At 42.0% G+C, this 21893-nt stretch overlaps 1 protein-coding gene across 1 annotated transcript in view; it reads left to right on the top strand.

Annotated features, from left to right (window-relative positions):
• The window catches only part of EYS (eyes shut homolog), a 1714887-nt gene that overhangs the window by 1657305 nt on the left and 35689 nt on the right, over positions 1–21893 (top strand). Inside the window, 3 exon segments of the mRNA XM_046006082.1 lie at positions 7173–7339; positions 8390–8548; positions 15857–16029. Coding sequence (XP_045862038.1) covers positions 7173–7339; positions 8390–8548; positions 15857–16029 — 499 coding nt within the window.

Raw genomic sequence — 21893 nt, 5'->3', positions numbered from 1 at the left:
ACTCTAATTACTGTTACTGAATTTGCATTTTTTTTTCCTCATAAAAAATCCATTACAATCACTATAGGGTGTCCTGGGGTGCTGCCAAGGTCTACTTATTTTCTCTCTTTGTCTGTCTTTCTCTCTTTTTCCTTCAGGCCAAAGTGACCTGTGTGATTTCTCCTGGGATGACTGTCTGACGCCTCTGGTACCCTCCCTCCCTCCTGTATAACGGATTTCCCCTTCCTGTCCTGTAATTCCATACATGCCTGTTAATCAGAGGCTATACTGATATGGTCCCACCAGGTTGGAGAACTGCTGGTATGAATACTCAAACCCTTAGGTTTAGAAACAAACTACAAACAAACAAAGCCAGTAAAATTCAACCTCTTTGATCTTTCCTTCCAGAATATCCATGGCGGCATCCTTCACCTTGTCTCCATTTTGTTTTAATTGAAGTATAGTTGATACACCGTGCTGCATTAGTTTCTGGTGTGCAACATAGCGATTCATACGATTTGTAGGCTATGCTATGCCCACAGTGTAGATGCCGTCGGTCACCATACAACACTATGGCAAAACCATCGACTGGATTCCATATGCTGCACCTTTCATCCCAGTGACTTATTCATTCCATCATGGCAAGCCTGCACCTCCCACTCCTGTTGACCCATCTTGCCCATCTCCTCATTACTCCCCTCCAGTAACCACCGATTTCTTCTCTATATTTAAGGGCCTGTTTTGGCTTCTTTCATTTGTTTGTCTTGTTTTCTAGATTCTACATATAACTGAAATCATGTAGCATTTGTCTTTCTCTGCCTGACTTTATTCACTGAGCATAATACCCTCTAGATCCATCCATGTTGTTGAAAATGTCAAGATTTCATTCTTTTTTATGGCTGAGTAGTATTCCTGTGTGTGTGTGTGTGTGTGTGTGTGTGTGTGTGTGTGTGATGCATGATCTGTATCCATTCATATATCAATGGACATGTCCGTATCTCAGCTATTGTAAATAGTGTTGCAATAAACACAGGGATGCATGTGTCTTTTCAAAGTAGTGTTTTCATTTTCTTTGGATAAATACCCACTAGTGGAATTACTGGATCATGTGGTAACTCTATTTTTAGTTTTTCTGAAGAACCTCCATACTGATTTTCTCAGTGCCTGCACTAGTTTGCATTCGCACCCACAGAGCACAAGGGTTCCTTTGTTTCCATTATTTATCATTGTTACCTTGGCCACCATACCCTTCTTCACTCAGACTGAGTCCTTGCTTCTGTTGCTAAGCCACTGTTCTGTTCATTATGAAGCCGGATGCTTTTCTGATCACAGCATCTCATCATCTTCCCCCATGAGATCTGTAAGAATCATTATGAGTTGTTACAACGCTAAATATGGTTCACCACCACACACCCACTTCAAAGCTCTCTGTGTAACAATATTTGTAGAACTGAGTAAGACTCTTCTTTCTAGCCAATGAGAGCCCAAGTTTGTTTGGGTTTTGTGTGTGTGTGTGTGTGTGTGTTTTCCTGTACATCCTAAAGGGATTTTTATTCACTTCCTGGATCTTGTTATTCTTAACTACTATTCACCCAAAGTCATCTCCTATTGTTTCCTTCATCCCCCTTTACCACTTGCACAACATAATCTTGCTAAATCCTTCCTTCTTAGCACCAGCTCCTAAGTAATATCCAACAAATATTCCTTGCTTTGTCTGAAAATCTTCTTCCTAAGCCTGGTTTCATTAAGATTCGCTGTGGCTTTGTGTTCTGCATGCCAAGTGAGCTTAGTTCCAGTTCTTTTCATGAAAAAACTCAGTGTCAAACACTAAAAATCTCTAACAGTATAAATGCCCAATATCATCTGTAACTTTGTGAATCAACAAATGTAAAAATAGAAATTGCCCATATATTTCTCAAAGCTACTCACAGAACAATGTTGTAAGCAAACACTTAATTTGAGAATGCAGTTAGTGGTGGTTGTTTGAAATATGGCATTGTTCATATTACTGTGTGCTTTAAGGCAAGAAATTTTCTCTTCAGTAAATTACAGGAAAGCGACATAGGACATATGAACAGATGCTAACAGACCATACCTTCAAGTCACTTCACTTCACCTCCATGGTTGGCCCTCCAAAATATTTCAGTTAGATCAGACGAACACACTGAAGCAATCAGGGCTACGGCTTTAAGAAGAAGAAAAATGAGAAATTTCACGGTTGTCCCCGACCCCAAATGTTAACTGGAAGCAGATGCGTGCTCCAGCTTGCAGGTCAGGAATATCTGCTTCCCAGCCTTTGTATTAATGAAGCAGGAGAAGAAGACGAGATACTCAAAGCTAAGGTAAGGCCATAGTCAAGGGGAAAAGAAAAAAAAAATGCATCTATTGAGAACCTACCAGGTGCTAGGTTGGCACTGTGATGATACCTAGATATTAAACATCACTTAATCCCTGGAAAACTCCTAAGAGATGTCATTACTCCCCTTACTCCTCAGCAAGGAACCCTCAGGAAGTGTTGGTGGTGTTTGCACAGCTCTGGTAGACACGAGCTTCTCTTGCTCTGCTACAGGGGCAGTGGTTAGGAGCACAGGCTGTGGCATGAGGCTGACTTCAGAGGCAGGCTCTGACCCCAGCAGCGAGGTGACCTTTACCGGGCAGTCATGTGCCTCAGCGTCACCCGACAAACCCTGAGGCAGATTTGCCTCCACAAGCTCAGCATCTCATCGACCTACATAGCCTCCCGACAGCCTCAGAGGCACAGGTCACTCTCGTTTTCATTGCTCTCCCCTCCCAGTTTGTTGTATGAAGGCAACAAAGGGCCCCCTCGGGCATGGCTACATGATTGTGGGGCCCGTCGGATAATGAAAATTCAGGGTTTCTTGTTCAAAAAGCAAAGAAAAAATGCCATCAAAAGTATTGAAAGCACTTCTTTCCTTCGGTGGCCGCTCCACCTTTTATGGTGTCTTTTAGTTGCTATTTATGTCAGTCCACGTTAAGTAAAATATTAAATTATTAACATGACTTTTATCATTCATTTTTATATCATGAGATGCCAGTTTAAAATGCAAATATCCGAGCATTTAACCCATATCACCAAAACTACACAATTGGTATTTATATCGTGTACCTGCTTGGATACTTCTTTCTTATCAGAACACGAGAGCTGCTGCACAAAATTAAGTCAACTGTCTTCATTTCACTCCTTGATACACCGACATTCTATCAGCACTCTCTCCCCTCGGCTCGCTGTGGAGTAAGGAAGGACTGAAAAGAAAGGTATCTGCGGACTTCCCTCTCTTTCCCTTCCCGCGAGGTCTCCACTTCCAGTGTAAGTGATTAGCCAATGCAGAGAAGTAATGAGAGTTAGAAAGGAATGCTAAGCCTCCTCCATCTTCCAGATTTCTGAGCCTTTCTGAGCCTGAAGCAAGTTTGTGGTTCAAGCGGAAAGCATATCCTCTTGGGGTCAGCACCACACCTACGCAGTCTTTACACGCAACACACTTATGTCGTGCTCAGTTGGAGTCTCGGCAAACTCGCAGTACTAGGGGGATTCTAGTCACAAACACTACCTGTGAGTGGGGTGGCAAGAAACAACAGACATGCATTTGTATGTATGTATCGCCCCTGTTCTCGGTCATGCTCTGTGGTCCCATGGACTTCACCTTCAACTTACAGTTCGGAGAAATTCAAAAAGTGACAACAGAGCATGAAACCGGGGCGCCTGGGTGGCTCAGTGGGTTAAAGCCTCTGCCTTTGGCTCAGGTCATGGTCCCAGGGTCCTGGGATCGAGCCCCACATCTGGCTCTGTTCAGCGGGGAGCCTGCTTGCTCCTCTCTCTCTGCCTGCCTCTCTGCCTACTTGTGATCTCTGTCTGTCAAATAAATAAAATCTTAAAAAAAAAAAAAAACACAGAGCATTAAACCAAGCATGAGGCCCTTCTGAACATGAAGCCCTGGGTGACAAATGGGTCATGTGCCCTCGCCTCCTAAAGTTATTAATTTTAGTCAGGCTTCATAAACAAACGGTTGAGGATGCTGTTAAAATAGATTTCCAGGCCCTGGCTTCAGAGAGTCTCACACGGGGGGTAAGGTCAATCTAAAACGTATTTTTGACAAGCTCCTCCTACAGCACTGCCAGCTCCCTGAAGTAACGTGCACCTTCCAGGCACCGGCTCTGTAGTTCGCGGCTTTCCTTTCTCCTATCTCTTCCATCCCTCATGGTCAGGGGTTACCACTGAGGAAAAGTCCAGAGGGGAAGGTGTGGCAGAGAAGAGGAACACTACTCGGGTGGACCCGTGGTTTGTAAATAAGAAGTGATCATCTGCTTGGCAGTTTGATTAGCTCCCCGGATCTGCTTATTGTGCATCCCTACTTCTGTGCTCCGGGACAGGAGTCCTGTAGGCAGGTGTATCCATAAACTGACGTCAGCCTCTCTCCCCTCCCTGCCCCTTGCCAAGGCTTCTGTCTCCATAAATGACCCAGTCATTCCACCTGGTTCTTTAAACCAGACTCTCTGGACCCCCTTCAGCTCTTCCTCTCCCTCAACTCATTCCTCCAGACTGATCTGTCTTTTCAGGTTTTCCTTCCAGATCACACACAAACGACCCTCATCTTTCCTCTATCCCCTCTCCCTCTACCTTGATTTGGACCTTAACCTCTTCTCTTGAGTCACTGGAACCACCTTCCAGGGAAATTCCAAATCTGCCTCCGTTCTGCCCCCAACATTGCTATGAGAGTCTTCTAAAATCTAAGACTAGGGGCACCTGCGTGGCTCAGTCAGTTAAGTGTCCAGCTCTTGATTTGGCTCTGGTCGTGATCAGGGTCATGAGATCGAGCCCGCGTCAGGCTCCGTGCTGGGTGGAGAGATTGCTTAAGATTCTCTCTCTCTCTCTCCATCTGCCCCTCCTTCCTTCTCTCTCTCTTTCAATCTCTCTCTAAAAAATAAATAAATAACATTTTAAAAATAAGTAAATAAAATCTAAAACTTCTATAATTCTCCCATTCAGAATCCTTTCATGGCTCCTGAGCGTCTCATTCATTGCAGTAGACTTGGCCTTAAGGATATGGCTCGTTAGGCCACAGACACTAAATGCCAGCCAGGCCCAGCCCCCAGCAGTCCTGGAAGCATTCCGTCTGTCTCCTCTGCTTCTACTGCGATGTTACCCCCTCTGCTTTGACCAGCCCTCTTCAGAACCTTCCCTTTCCTCATCTACCTGCTAACTTCTCATTTGTCACTTTGAGGGTTAGCTCAGAAACCAACTCAAAAATCACTTTCTTTTGCATTTTCCTAACTGTCCTTCCCGCCCTGTCATCATGACCGCCCCCACCGCTGCTCTTCCTCTGATCCCTGTGGCATTTGAGACCAACTTCCCATCTCCTCTCAGCCAGGCTGGAGGACCTTGATGATCATGTTGTTCTTGGCATGACACGGGCTTTTGATGACTTGAGGAAGGAGTAATGGCAAGAGAACAGAAAGGAGAAAAGGATATGTCTCACATAAATTGCTCTCCTATCACCAGATCCACTGGCAGAATACATCTCCGTTCCAAGAGTGTGAACAGTTGAAAAGACCATGCAGATGCCCACTATAACTCCTCAAAAAAGATCCCCATTCACAGCCCACGGAAGAGGCTCTTACAATTCTTTCTTCAGCCCTCTCTCCCTTTGGCTTCTAAAGTCCAACCACTGTCTAAAAGACTTCAATTTCTAATGGTTTTTCTCCTTTCTGCCAAACTGCCTTCCTGAAGTTACTTCCTATTTTAAGTGTATAACTTAAATTCTTCCTATTTTAAGTGTATAACCCACCTAAGCTGTTCCACCAGTACAGAGAGGGAAGAGATCACCTGAGAGAGAACGAGATGTATTATGAGTTCCCAACACGGATGGTGCGTAACACAGTGCCTCAACCCTGGCTGCACATCACACTCACCTAAGCAGCTTCCAAAACAACCCAGCTCAAGGCCCATGGCAGACCCATTAGAAAAGCACAGGCAGATTCAAGTATCTCTACATATATGTCTTCCACTTTCCAGTGCCTTAGGAAGCCCACCTCTTTACACTATCTAGAAACCTCCAGATCTTTCTCTCCTTTACCTTGCTTAGCCTAATAACAGAAGCCAAGGGAGAACACAACATTGCCCAGAGAAATGTAGGAAAAGGAGGTTGTGCACATTCACAACAAACTTTGTCCATGTCCAAGGAGTCGCTTCTACTTTTTGCCTCCTGATGAAACTTCTTACTTCTATCAGGCCTCCTATTCCTCCTCTGACCAGAAATCCTTGCCTTAGTTTCCTACCTGAAAACTTCAGTATTAATGTCCACAACCACATCTTTCAGAAACTGGATGATATAGTTAGGTCCTTCCTCCCTGTGGACAGGTCTCTTGTCTCCACTTAACTCAAGAAACCCTGCCTTGACCTGGGGATGCTCGGCCCACCTGCTGGGAATGACACCATTGACCATCTCCAATCTTTCTAATGGCACCAGGCATACTGCCAGGACCCTCCTCTCGTGTCTGATGCTGGTTCTTTCCCAGCCACCTTCCCCTTTCGCCGTGGGTCTGTATCAGCTGTATCCTGGATGTTCTGGGTCTTGCAATTCATTGTTCTCCATGGGGGGTCCTGAGCTAATGGAGGGAGAATGAGACTGGGGAACACAGAAACAACCCACCTTTAAGTGGTCCTAGGGGTATGGTCAAGAGCTTTTATAATAGAACAATCATAACGTATCCTGAGCAATTATGGAAATAACATTTTTAAAACTTCAAATCATAGAATTTCAAAGCTGAAGCTTAGTTATCGCAATCTTTTGAGTCTTCTGAACTATCAGAGCAGTTCAACTGTATGATCACGTTCTATGTGTTGTGAAGTGCACACTGAATTTCCTTCAGACAAAAATGAGATTTTAATCCCAACTTTTAGGTATTTATCATGCTTCTGGGTTGACGAGAACCCTCATGGCTTCAAAGAAAAACTTCTAGTGTTCACACAGTTTCTGGGCGTGTGACTAACAATAACCAGATGCACACATACCTGAGCGTGGACGAGAGGCTGCACGTCCGTTATAACTTCCTGTTCTGTTCTGTTCTGTTCCTGTTCCTGGTCTGTGCCTCAGAACTGGACGATGAAGCAAAGCTGACTAGACTCCTGAATTTTCTCTCAGCAAGCATGCCCCACACGTTTCTTCTCATCCCAGGGTTGAATGGCGATGATTTCCTGGCCGTGGGTCTACACAATGGCAGTGTGGTTTACACTTACAACTTGGGATCGGGCACAGCCAATATCAGCAGTGATCCCCTCGATCTGAGCCTCGCCATCCACACCGTCCGTCTGGGGAGGTTCTTCCGGATGGGTTGGCTAAAGGTAAAATATCATCCCTTCTTCCGCCCCGCAGCTTTGCTGAGCATTACCATATGCCATCGGATCTGTGCAGTAGAGGCCAGAGGCAGCAGGCCCATGTTGCCTGCCCCACACAATTCACAGAAAATGCCCACAGCTGAGGCCCACAGAAAATGCCCATACCATTAGGTGGTATGAGGATAAGTAAGGGGGATGACTAATGTGGAAAAGGTGAGAGAGAGGGCTCAGGAAATGCTCCCCCTAAAAGGTGATGCTTGAGCATAACTGCAAATAAATGGGAGTTCAGAACAACAACAGAGGCCAGTGTGGACTTGAAGAACATGAGTAGTTCAGTGTGGCTTTTTAGGTAGGGAGGAGCAAAAGATGTGGCTAACTGGTAGACCAGGTCTGTATTATCAAAAGACTTAGACGCCACACTAAGAAGTTAGATTTTTTAAAAAAGATTTTATTTATGTATTTGAGAGAGAGAGAAGACCATGAGTCGGGGGGGAGGGAGAGGGAAAAGAAGGCTTCCCCTTGAGCAGGGAGACCAACTCAGGGCTCCATCCCAGAGTCTCGATCCCAGGACTCCGGGATCATGATCTGAGCTGAAGGCAGACGCTTAACCAACTGAGCCATCCAGGCATCCCCAGAAAGTTAGATTTTTATCAAGAGCTATGGGGAGCTACTGAAAAACTTAAGGGGGATTGGGTACCACAGTCAATTGACTTTTTTTGATAAATGACTCTGGTGGCTCTATTGAGAAAGGAAGGGGAGGGACCAAGGCTAGGTGGAGGGAGACCAGCGGGATGCTAGCTCCTGATCTTTGGAGAACTGTGATTTTGATTGAAATGCAAAACCATGACTGCTATATTAATATATCCATGGTAACAGACACCAGCAGAGAAGCAAAGAATAGAGTGGTGAGGTTTTTTTGTTTTTTTTTTCCAAAATTCAGGTCTTTGTGAATTTTTCATGCCAAGTTAATGGGAAATAACAAAACAGTATCTTAACAGTTCACCCTGGGGAATTAATTCCTTTTTTAATAGGTTTTGAATTCTTTTCCTTTTGAAGGTAGATGATCATAAAAATAAATCCGTCATCTCCCCGGGAAGACTGGTTGGTCTCAATGTCGTCAGTCAGTTTTATGTAGGTGGCTACAGTGAATATACACCAGATCTCTTACCCAGTGGAGCCGATTTTAAAAATGGCTTTCAAGGTAAGGCATGGATGGTTTTACGTTCTACCTACCCGTTTCAAATTCTGAGTCAGGAAAAACCTTTAAATAATGTACTTCTCATTCCAAAACCAGAACTATGGATTTCTTTCTGAGATTTGATCGAAATTTGATTTTAATAGAAAGCATTCAGTCACTGTTCATCACTTTCTACCTATGTACTATGTGTGTAATGTGTTTCAATGAAGAAAACAAAGATCCCTGCCCTTGTGAGTGTACATTCCAGTTGCATAAAGACAATAAACACTGAATATGAGGAGTAAGTAAAAATACTATAAGAAAATAGTATAAGCTGACAAATTCTGTAGGGGGAAAAAGGAAAAATAGAGCATGATATGGGGGAATCAGGGGCATGGCTAAGTTTTTTTTAAAGATTTTATTTATTTATTTGACAGGGAGAGAGAGAGATCACAAGTAGGGGCAGTGATAGAGGGAGAGGGAGAAGCAGACTCCCCCCCTGAGCAGAGAGCCCGAGGCAGGACTGGACCCCAGGACCCTGGGATCATGACCTGAGCCAAAGGCAGATGCTCAACTGACTGAGCCACCCAGATGCCTCTAATTTATATATATATATATATACACAGAGAGAGAGAGAGAGAGAGGGCACTTTTTAATATAGGGCAAGCAGGGTAAACCTCACGGAGTCACAGTAAAAACTGAAACTCCAACTAACTTTGGAACACCCTTGATGTCCAGGTAAAAGACGACTGCTGCTAACTGATCCATACCACCGAGGTGTAGCCCACAAGTCAAGAGGGTTAAGGGGGAACATTGTGCTTGAACAAGTGATTGTATTGCCATGGTCTGTCTCTCTGTATTCAGAAGGGGAAATATACTCAGACCTTCTCCCATAAAGCTGATTCACAGTAGAGTGGTGAGATAAAGACATGCGTTGAGTTATTATATAGTGCATTTGGTGAAAATAAGCTTTTTGACGGATCCTAGTCTCAGAATATTTGCTCAAGGAACTGTTGGTTATACTGTCCTCGGCCACCCGCCCGCGACCAGCCTACTCTCTGGCAGAGGTCCAGGAATAGGGAGCAGGGTGTGAGGCACATCTCGGCAGGACAGGAGTTGCCATCAGAAGCCATTTCAGGGGGGCACCTGGATGGCTCAGTGGGTTGAGTCCTCTGCCTTCGGCTCAGGTCATGATCCCAGGGTCCTAGGATCGAGCCCCGCATCAGGCTCTCTGCTCAGCGGGGAGCCTGCTTCCTCCTCTCTCTCTCTCTGCCTGCCTCTCTGCCTGCTTGTGTTTGTCAAATAAATAAATAAAATCTTTAAAAAAAAAAAATCTTCTAAAAAAAAAAAAAAAGAAGCCGTTTCAGGCACTTGAGTCCTCTGCCTGCCTGGCAGCATCCTTCTCCCCACCTTCCCTGACTTCTGCCAAAACACGGATGCAGGAGCCCATGTACGGGAAACATACAAAAGCAACACAGCTAACCCGCATGATACAAGGTCATCTTCCGGTTAAATGAGTTCGTCTGCCCAGGCTGTCCAGGAAACTTTTTCCTTGAATACGGAATCAGTGCTGAGTCTCAGAAGGGTGTCTTACAGAAGAGTTTAAAGCGTGTTAAGGCGCTGTGATCAATGTAGTAACCCGAAAGTTCTTGCAGAGCAGGAGATCATCTGGAAAGGACTGTAAGGGCATGACAAATCAATGAGTTCTGAAAAACACTATATTCAAGAAAAAAGGATGGGTAAACTTATGAATACAAAGATGCGCGTCTTCCCCTTAGCAAGTGGAGACCTTGGGGGCGGGGGGGGGGGGTCATCAAACCTTGCTGTCATTTATTCACAGACCACGCTTACGTAAACACTCCAGGAATAGGGATAAGAGCGTGGACTTCAAAACCCAGCAACCAGCTGGGGTGTGCTCCCCAGCTCTGCCACCTACAAGCCTCAGGACCCTGGCCAGTCACCTCCCTGTGCCTCACTGTGCCTCACCTGTCAAATGGAGTAAGAACAGCACTTCTCTCCTGTCTAGTTCTGAAATTGAGGTAATGCCAAGAGAGCACAGGGTTGGCGCCTGGCTTACAGGGACTGTTTCACGTTGGCGATGATGACGGTGCTGCTGGTGGGACGGGGCACAGCTCCTCGCAGACACTGGCTTCTCCTTCTCCACTACACGTGTAGACACCGGTTAGGAGCAGGCTCTGGAGTCGGGGCGTCCTCAGATTCAGGCTCTGCCACGTAGCCACTATGTAACTTGTAGCCTGCCACTCAGACTCTTTGAGCTTCCATTTCCTTCTCTTTTCTCCTCAAGAGGAGAAAAATATCTACCTCATAGGGTTCTTCTGAGTTAATCAATTAAGTGAAATAATTATAGTAAATGCTTAGCCCCAAAACTAATGCATGATAAACACCCGATATATGTTTATGTTATTATAATTCTATCGTGTGTCCTTGGACTTGATATAATCAGATTTATTGAAGTCCAGTGCTTGCTGTGGTTTTCTTGTGTAATTTTCTCCCTTGTATTATGAATTTTTCTGTACACCTTGCTAATGAGAACAGAGGCTCTCCCCAAACCTGTCAGTTTCTCCATAAGTGTGTCGGGGAGCCGAGTGCAGCAAGCACACGGCGGGTCCTTCCTCTGACCGAAACACTAGGATTGCACACACCTGGAACCACGTCAGCTGCCAGGGTTCTCGGTATCTAAGTCTTGGGCAGGCTGTCACAGCAAATGCCTCTTAATCCAGTCTCTTGGAAGTTCCATGACCTTGAAAACCCCTAATCTTATCACTTGTCTCTTGAATCCTTCCCTGCTGTCTGCCTCTCGTCCATTATTAACACACATTCTCTATGTTCTGAAAACTTTGGATACTTGTTGCCAGTGTACCATCACAACTGGATCACAGCAGGACCCACTACAACTGTCTGTAAAGAAGGATATAGGATAATTAATTCCCTTAAATATAGATTTCTGGACACTATGCCAGAACAACCTCATCACAATATCTGTGACGGAATCTAAAAATTTGCATTTTGATAAATAAATAAATAAAATTTGCATTTCAATAAGCCTCCCTCAATTTGGAATTAATCATAACAAAACATATGCAGAGTTTCATGAAAATTTTTAATAAATAGACTAAGGTTACCACATTTGCTTTAGAGTGGTGATTACACATAATAAAAGAGTATATGATTTAGGTTTTCATATTTTTATAAACACTAGTGATAAATGACTCCAATCCAGAAGTTCCCTGTCTAAAATATAAATCCCTACTGTTGATAAAGCCCATTTGTTTTTGTTCTGGAAATGGTTTCTACTGAGCCATTACTTCCCTATAACCTTTAATACTTATGAAGATCTTGAGGTTATTTAACGCTTATCCAGAATAATCAACGCAAACCAGACAGAGAAGGCCTTACTCTCTCACCTGCTGTAAGAATTCCACCCTCCTCTCCAAAGTTACATCACTTCCCAAGAGGCAGGGTTCTCAGCTTGAGGTTCCTGGATGGGATTCAGTGGGTCCTTGAGTCTTCTGAAACCACACCCATAATTGCGCATGTGCCCATGGGCTTTTTTTTTTTTTTTAGATTTTACTTATTTATTTGACAGAGAGAGAGAGATCACAAGTAGGCAGAGAGGCAGGGGGAAGCAGGCTCCCCACTGAGCAGAGAGCCTGACGCCCTGAGATCATGACCCCAGCCTAAGGCAGTGGCTTAACCCCCTGAGCCACCCAGGTGCCCCCCACCATGTGCATTTTTATGTGAAGAAGGTCCCTCACGTTCATCAGTGTTCCAAGATCTGTTGCTTTCACTGACAGACCTATTTAGTCCTAACGTAGAACCAGAAGTTACTCTCGGCCAGTGTGAATACAGGGAAATCTACCGTCCCAGCTAACTACTATTCTAGTGTTACAGCAGCTCGGATTCATTGAAACCAGCATTACTAAGTATCTATCACTCAACTGAATACTAGAGTGGGCATGAAATAGATTCAGATTCATCGACAACACTGTAAAGAACATGTTATTCCAACTAAAACACACTGTTCTGTCAGTATGGTCAGTTTCTTGCTAGTTCAGCTTTCTCTCTCTCTCTCTTTTTAATGGCATGATACTTTTCAAAACCAGAACACAGGTGAGGGGGAGAAAGGATTTATTGCAACAATTTAAGTATTTCTTACTGTCCAAAAAATGCCATCACTTATGTGATACACGCAGCTGATGTCTTCCAAGTCTTTATCATAAGTACTTTACCATTTGCAGGAAGTATGTATTAAATACGTGGTGCGTGGTGCTAAACTTTTTTTTTTTTTCCTAAGATTTTATCTACTTATTTATTTGGGAGAGCAAGCACAAGCAGGGAGAGGAGCAGAGGCAGAGGGAGAAGCAGGCTCCCTGCTGAGCAAGGAGTCCAATGCTGGACTCCATCTCAGAAACCCGAGGTCACGACCTCTGCCAAGGGCAGAGGCTTAACCGATGGAGCCACCCAGGCGCCCCTGCATGTTGTGATACTAAGCAGATTATACTTTGCTGTGTTAGTAGGACTGAAAATATACAGTATATTTCTACATATGGCTTCCACTGTCATTGCCCGTAAACTGCATATGTTGACTGACATGAAGCATCTCTCTGTAAAATAAACACATTTAACTATTTGTATTAGCCAAATGTTTCTCTAAATATAGCATTGCCATGTTTTTAGCCAAAAATCTATTTCAGCAGTTCCTCATAACAAAAGCACTTCATTTATCCATACAAAGGAGAAGTGGTTTTAAATGAAACATTTCAGAATTCAATATTTGTTATAGTCATTTGCAAGTTTTTTTTCAGTGCATGATTATTAAAAAGTACAAAAAGCTCAATTTTTGCTAAAAAGAAAAAAAGTTTTATAAAGGCAGTAAAGGTCTTGAGACAGGAAGACAGTAGAATATGCCACCTGCTAATTGCCAAGGATTATACTAGCCAGTTTATGGATATTACCCCATTCCTCTTAATTCATAGGATAGTTATTCTTGTCCCCATTTTAAAAGCACAAAGATTGGCACTGAGGCTTGGATCAGCTACCCACTGTGTGGCAGAGGTTACAACTGAACCCAGACCCACCTGACTCCATTCTATACTCACACTTCTGCTCTCTGCCGAGTGCATTTCACTCTGCAAAAAGCATGGGAAACCCTGCTTTGTTAATTAAGTTACCAGGTTATTCTGTATACAGCCGGTGGCATTCATTAATTTCTTCATTTTGTGCAGTGCTTTTTTTGTGTAATAGCAGATGGCAGGACTTGGAGAAATAACAAAGGTTAAATCTGAGGCAGGACATCATTGTTCTCTCACAATAAGAAAATATCAGTGCCTGCTGAGAGTGGTGCTCGTCAGTGAAAATGCCAGTGGAAATTAAGTTGGAAAGTAAATCCTTGACCTTTCAAAACTGAGCCCATCTTTTTCACCATGAGGAATGATTCCATGCTTTTAGCATGGAAGTTTCAAAAATAAAATCTAGTCTAGCCTTTATTTTCTCATTTTAAAGACATTATTTATGACTGATAACCATATTGATTTAAAAATACTTTAAACTGTAAGTGTTGCGGGAGAGGAGTAAAATTGTAACACATTTCAGTGTCCCAAACAGTTGCATATAAAGTCTTTGTGGAACTGCCCTTTTTGATTATATTTTCCTAATCTTGGGGTATTGAAGATCTTTCTTTTCCCAGCACTACTGAATACAATGGACAAATAAAATAGTATGTATTTAAGGTGTAAAATGTTATGATTTGGAATCCATATACATTGTGAAAAGAGTACTACAGTCAAGTTAGCACATTCATCATCTAACATGGCTACCTTGTATGTATGTGCGGTGAGAACACTTACAATTTACTTTCTTAGGAAATTTCAGGTATATAATACAGTATTATTGACTATAGGCACATGCTGTGTATTGGATCCCCAGGACTTACTCATCTTGTAAGTGAAAGTTGGTACCATTTGACTAACCTCTCCCCATTTCTCCTACTCCCAGCCCCTGGCAACCACCATTCCACTCTGCTTCTATGAGCTAGACTTTATTTAGATTCCATGTATCAGTAAGATCATTCAGTGTATACCTGGGAAAGACCTTTCTAAGGATATATGCAGAGACCAGTCCTTGTGGGAAAAAAAGAGAAATGAGACAACATAAAAATTACAAACTTCTCTACATAAAAAAATAAGAGCTTCACCATAAGCAAAACTAAATGGCAAATATTAAACTGAGGAAAGTATTAACAATATAGGAAAACAACTAATACACTCATTATGTAAGCAGGTCTTCCAAATTAATGTTTAAAGTGGTGAATAGAGGGGGAAAATTACATAATGAACAAATGAAAAGGAAGAAATACAAATGGCTTATAAATTTATTAAAAGGTTTTCAACCCCAATTAAAAATAGAAAAAGGAAATTTTATTCTTTATTTCATTTTAAAAGGAAACACAACAATCTCTTGCATGGGATGATTATGAAGAAGCAGATGTTCCAGTAGTGAGTGGGGGAAGTAAAATTGTGCAAAATATCTATGACACTGGGACATCCTTCAGAGCATCCCTATCTTTTGTGCTAGTAGTGTTACTGCTGAGAAATAATACTAAGAGAATAATTAGCAAATACACAAAGAATATCCCTATAATGTTAATCATAGCATTATTTTTAATAGCAAAAAAGTAGCAATGAGTCAATTGCCCAATAATTGAAGGTTAACTAGGTATATTATATAAAACAACAGTAGGCCATCATTTAAAAATAGTTAATGCTATGAAAAAAGGGTTAGTGTTATTTATGCTATACAAAGGCTTGGAATACTATATATTATAGAATTTAATGCAGGATTCTATTTCTGTTTATAAGAAAATACAGCTAACCATAGAAAAACTGCTGTGTGTATAATAATTAGTGTGTTAATAATTAGTGGCATATAATACATACCAAAATGTTAATAATTGTCTTTTCTGGGAGCAAGGGGTGGCTCATTCGGTTGAGTGGCCGACTCTTGGTTTTAGCTCAGGTCATGATCTCAGGGCATCAGGCTGCCGGCTCACTTGAGATTCTTTCCCTCTGCCCCACCCCTGCTCACTCTCTCTCTCTCTCAAATAAATAATATTTTTTAAAAATTGTCTTTTCTATAGTGTTGATATTGTATACAATTTTTTTTATTTTTCTCTCTGTGCTTCTCTGTGTTTTTACATTTTTATAGTCTTTTCTTAAAATTTGACATGTATTACTTTATCATGAAACAAATGCTTCTTTAAAAATTCTCTTCTTGTTTTTCTGTTTCTTCCAGTGTTTTAATATGAAGTATTTTTGTCTTTCTCCAAGGTTGCATTTTTCACTGTGCAAGTTCGCACTGAAGAGGGCCATTTCCAAGGCCTGGGAGACCCTGAGGGCCACCCGACTGCAGGGCGCAGCGTTAACCAGTGCGATGCTTCTCCCTGCAGTTTAATGAAATGTGCCAACGGTGGGACATGCATAGAGGGTAGATCTGCTGCTTAGTAAGTATGACATTATTAAGAAACTAGTAGGTCATTTGCGTGCTAAGCAGCACTCCACTCATACACACTAGAAACCCACACCGATGCTCACATTCAAAATGTTTTTATGTGGACTTCCTAGGTGACTGGGCGACGGATAAAAGCAACTGGGAAGGGTCCGTGCAACATTTATGCCATCTTCTCAATTCTTTTAAACAATGGAAATGAGCCACTACATCTCATTCCAGACACCATGGAAAAGAATCTTAAATTCATAGCATTGAGAGTGTTACCAGAAATGTTCATCAAGGGTTTGCCTATCAGATTCGCTTTCATCTTTGGATTTGAGCTCTGTCAGAAAGGGCCTCGCTAGGTGGACCCTCTCAAAGCTGTGTGATTTGACTTCCAAACTACGTTAGTATGAAAGAAAACGACCTATTGAGTGGGAAGAACGATGAGTGTTGTCTTGTAAGGAACCTCTTTTCTTGAGCACCTCCCCGTGCATATGTAGCGTGAGAGGGTGCTCTGGGAATACGCCAAAGAAAGAGGACGTAAGCAGTACGTCCTTCCATTTCTTCCACTCAAGCTATTCAATTCAGTTTCTTACATCGTAGCTGTTCTCCACCTATTTGAGACAGCCACAAAGTCATCGGTCAACATTGTCCCACAGGGCATGTCAGAAGGCCACTAAGCTAGCTCCCTGCAGAGCAATTCCGGAAGTAAGATATCAGAACATCCCCTGATGTTCTGATATCAAGGGGTTCTGAAGACAAGGGTAGAAGAGCACCCAGTTTTTTACCACCTACGTGAATCCCTTACCTTCCCTGAACAGTTCTTTCCCACCTCCTCACCAGAAAATAACCAAAAGCAAAGTGCAAAGTTCAAACGACTGCTAATTACGATGCACTGAGTTGGTGAGGGAAGGCTTCCTTGCGGGAAGCAGATGGGGAGGTGGTAGAGAGGTAGAGGGGAGGTGGTACAGGTGGTACGGGTAGAGAGGTAGAGAGGAGATGTCATTAGATCTTCCTATGTCTTACCCAAAACTACCCTCCAGTAATTTCTTAGGACATGTAGAATAAAATCTAAAGCCTCCACCATAACCGATAAGGCCCTCCATGATCTGGCCGCTGCAGCCTCTTGGACCTTCTTTCCTATTCCCTCAGTATGCTCAAGTCCAGTTAGTTGGCTTCTGTCCTTTGAATACACCCAACACATTGTGGCTTCTAGACTGGTACACTGTGTCTTCCAGCAGGGCCATTAGTCTCCATTTGGCTGCCTCCTTATCACCTCCTCAGGAAGATGCTCCCTTAGATCAACCCAAAACTATCCCTCCCTCCATTCATTCTCTCTCACGTCATCACATTTTATTTTCTCCATAAATATTATTCTCAAATTTTATTTGTTTGCTTTTTTACATGTTATTTTCCCCAACAATAGGCCTGTTCTCTCATTCTACCATTGTATCCCTCACACCTTGAAGAGCTGCCCAGCATAGAATAGGCATCATGAATTATTTGTTCAGTTCATGAACCAATGAGTAGCTATTCAATGAAAAGGTTGAAGTAATCTTCATTCCAAGGGTCCTAAACACAAGTGCAAATGTAGGAACAAGCAAGGTGACCCCATGATGATCAAGAGCAGGAAGCCAAACTGACTAAACATAATATTGTAATTGATTAGCTATAAGAAATGGGACACATGAAGTATAGGAGGATGGGAAATCGACATGATAGATAACAGATTTGATGTGATAGATAACAGATTTGATTGTTCTCAAGAATGAGACAGAAGCAGTTTCTGGGCAGGAAAAAGCCACGGTAGAGGCAATCCTGTCGACATTCTCTTATAGCATGGCTATATTGGAGTATCAGTAGGAGACAGTTTTGGAAAACCTAAGCACTTTATGAAGGGACTGGTTTTAAGAAATAGCCACGGGTGCCTGGGTGGCTCAGTCATTAAGCGTCTGCCTTCAGCTCAGGTCATGATCCTGGTGTCCTGGGATGGAGCCCCACATCGGGCTCTCTGCTCCATGGGAGGCCTGCTTCTACCTCTCCTACTCCTTCTGCTGTGTTCCCTCTCTTGATACGTCTCTGCCAAATAAATAAATAAAATCTTTAAAAAAAAAGAAATAGCCATAAAAAAGGAAAGAATTAATTTAGAAGATATTACAGAGAAATATTCATGGGATATTATGACCTACCAATTATGATTGTGGGAGGAAGGTCAGTGGGGAATCAAATCTAAATTAATCCAAAACAAGAATGAAAAGTCTTGGTGTGTTTTGGAATGTCCAAGTCATTTAATGTGCTGATCAGTAAATTAAAAATATTAGCTGAATTTTAGGGAAACTTGTGAAGAAAAAATGTGTAATGTGCTGAAGGCCATGGACAAAACCTGAGGGTTGCGACGCCACCGTCATAAAGAAATATATGTTTGAATTAGCTTAACCATTATGATTTTATTGTTACTTCTTTACAATCTTTAATGAAATCTTTAGGTTTGCTTTGCAACTTATGCGTTCTAATTTGCTATTTAACTAAGCTTAATTATTCAAAAAAACAAATTTACCTCACTTTAATCTAAAGAAATGTGGTCATTCTTCAGGTCCTCTACGAGGTGTTTTTGTCATCTTTTAATGTGATAATAAGTAAACTGATAGTAATAAAGAATGGAAGTAAAAGTAAGAAAGTAGAGGAAATTGAAGGACCACGTAAGAAATTCACTCCAACTCGTCATTATTCCATATGGAATAAAGGGCCTGTTTCCATTCAAAAGCCACAGGTGTTTATCTTGGAAAATATAGTGTCAAGTGCAGATAGACACTTAAAAACTATTTGCAGGTCATTTTGAGTAATATATAAAATTTTCTTGATTTGTGGTAACAAAAGTAATACCATACAATTACACAGCAGCATTTTTGCATACATTATTTCTGTTATATAATATATATATAATCACACCTATATATAATATAGTATATATATACTATATTATATTTTTGCATGCATTTTTGCATACATTATTTCCATTATATAATATATATAATCACATCTATATATAATATAATTATATATAATATATATAATATAATATATAATCACACCTACCTAAATTAGTCGCAGCAAATATCCTAGTCCCAATTTAATGGATGGGAAAGTAAGCTTCAGAGATTGCAAGTGAATCAAGAGGATAAACCAGCACTTTAAAAGTAGTACAGCAGGGGGGCGCCTGGGTGGCTCAGTGGGTTAAGGCCTCTGCCCTGGGCTCAGGTCATGATCCCAGGGTTCTGGGATCAAGCCCGGCATTGGGCTCTCTGCTTGGCGGGGAGCCTGTTTCCTCCTCTCTCTCTGCCTGCCTCTCTGCCTACTTGTGATCTCTGTCTGCCACATAAATAAATAAAATCTTTAAAAAAAAAAAAAAGTAGTACAGCAGGCCCCAAAATCAAATGTTCTAACTCCAGGATGAAAGCTCTCTCCAGAACCTAAATAGCAAGAAATGAATTTTAAAGCAGCTAATGATATAGGTAAGGTAACAAAAGTGTTAAATATCTCTTTAGCTGCAGGATGTAATCTGTTCATTTATTCTTAATTTTTTTAATGAAGTTGACTTCAATTGACATTTCATATTTTCTCCAAATTGGAAGTAACTTGCCTCATAACACAAACCCTGGGGGTTTCATCAATTCCTGTGTGGGTGGAAAGCTGTTTCTCACAGTCTAACTTAAGAGCCTTGAGTTGAATAACTAATAGACTTGATTAATCACGTACAATGGGAACCACACCTCTGACAAGTTTCTTTACAGGATTCTAAATCTTTCTTATCAAAATTGGGACCAATGTTTGAGATCTTCTTATTAAAATAACAACAAGGGGCCCCTGGGTGGCTCATGGGTTAAGCCTCTGCCTTCGGCTCAGGTCATGATCTCAGGGTCCTGGGATCAAGTCCCATATCGGTCTCCCTGCTCAGCGGTAAGCCTGCTTGGTCCTCTCTCTCTGCCTGCCTCTCTGCCTACTTGTGATCTCTGTCTGTCAAATAAATAAATAAAATATTTTAAATAAATAAATAAGTAAAATAACAACAAAATAGTCACCGTATTGACTCCACGTGAAGCACTACTGTACAGACAGAAGTAGCTCTTGTGACTATTGCATATAATGACTTATTTAAAGTACAGCTTCCTGGATTTAAAAGAGGCAAATTTTATGGTATGTAAATTATGCCTCACTAAAGCTGTTTAAAAATATTAAGGTTCCCACTCAAAGATACTCAGCTCTACTAGTAGCAGGAGTTTACAGAGAATATTACTCCTTTCAGTAAATTTTGTAATTCTGCTCCCATCTCAATAATAGGAATCCCTTTTTAAAGGAAGGTGTTTTCTTTGTAATGTACTTTTCAGTGGTGTTTAAGAAGTTTTCCTCTATCCCAGACTTTTACCTTTACATGGCTCCACGCTTTTGTCTTTTACCTAAATGAGGCTAATACTAAGTTGAATTTCTAGGTCACAGTATAGACAGATCAAAGCTAAAGTTTGGTCTTTTTCTGAAAAATAACTAACACACACAATAAAATATTTTTTAAATGCTCAAAAGGCAAGTCCCAGCCCCGAAGCAATAAATTTCATGGTGTTTCATGCAAACTCTCAAAGCTGCTCAGAGTGTCTTACCAATGCATAGCTGGATGGTATACATTTAAAAAACAAACAAACTCAGAATGATCCCTTTGGTTATCTGCGTCACAGCTGGGAGTAGGAGACATTGTGGATACATAAGGGAAACTCTTGTGCCAAGTAAGGTGGGGGGTCGGGCTTGATAAGATGAGGACTCTGGACTCTGTAAACCCTGAAGGCCCTGCTTTTCCTGCTCCAAATATGTGAATGTACACAGATCCAGCTGTGTCCTAATGCAGTTTCTCAAATGAGGGTCTAATAAGGCAGAGTTCATGTAAGGCCTTCATGCTCCTGGGATGAGCTCTGATGCAACAGAGAACCAGTAAGCTATTTCGGTTGTTAGTCAGCAGCCAGGGCTAAAAGAAGAGATATGTTTAGTTGTAACTAATCCATATATGTACATGAGTTTTGCGCAACAGGTTTTTAAGCAGATTTTACTTCATTTAATTTGCATTTTGCTTGACCTTTGTTAAAAACAAGACAACAGGCGCCAAACGGAGTCGCTTATGCTCAGCCCTGCAGCGCCAAACCGAGACTTGACTTAATTAGAGTTTAGCCTGTCCCAGAAGGGGAGTCTGAAACCAGTCAGTCGGGAATCGCCTTATCAGCGACTTAGATAATCTGCCTGATAGACCCCGCCATCCTCTAAAGAAACAAGATCTTGCCATAACCAGGCTGCTTTTTTGCCAGTGTAACTTCCTTGTTTCCCACTCCCTTCTGGCGGTAAAAGTCTTTCATTTGCTACAGCTCCTCAGAGCTCCTTTTTCTCTGCTAGATTGGAGGCTACCCGGTTCAAGTCAATCTTTGCTCAAATAAACTCAAAATGTTTAATATGCCACAGTTTCTTTTAACACCTTAAGGTCATATTCTGACAATGACTGAGGGTGATATGAGGCTTGTTCCTTTAAGAAAAGCACAGGATAGGGTAGGGGTGCCTGGGTTAAGTGTCTGTCTTCAGCTCAGGTCATGATCTCAGGGTCCTGGGATCCAGCCCCCAGCCCAGCCCCGCATGGCATGGGGCTCTCTGCTCATCAGGGAGTCTGCTCTCTGCCTGCCTCTCTGCCTACTTGTGATCTCTCTCTCTCTCTCTGTGTCAAATAAATAAATAAATAAAATTTAAAAAAAAAAAGAAAGAAAGAAAAGCACAGGGTAGGAAAACAGAAACTTAAAAAAACCAAGCTAAGTGTAAAAGTGAGCTGCACAGACAGTAAGTAGTAGG

The sequence above is a fragment of the Meles meles genome, chromosome 5 (genome assembly GCF_922984935.1).
Source record: "Meles meles chromosome 5, mMelMel3.1 paternal haplotype, whole genome shotgun sequence".
Classification (NCBI taxonomy): domain Eukaryota; kingdom Metazoa; phylum Chordata; class Mammalia; order Carnivora; family Mustelidae; genus Meles; species Meles meles.
The sequence above is the reverse complement of the archived record's forward strand: the minus strand, read 5'-3'. Positions and strand labels throughout refer to the sequence as shown.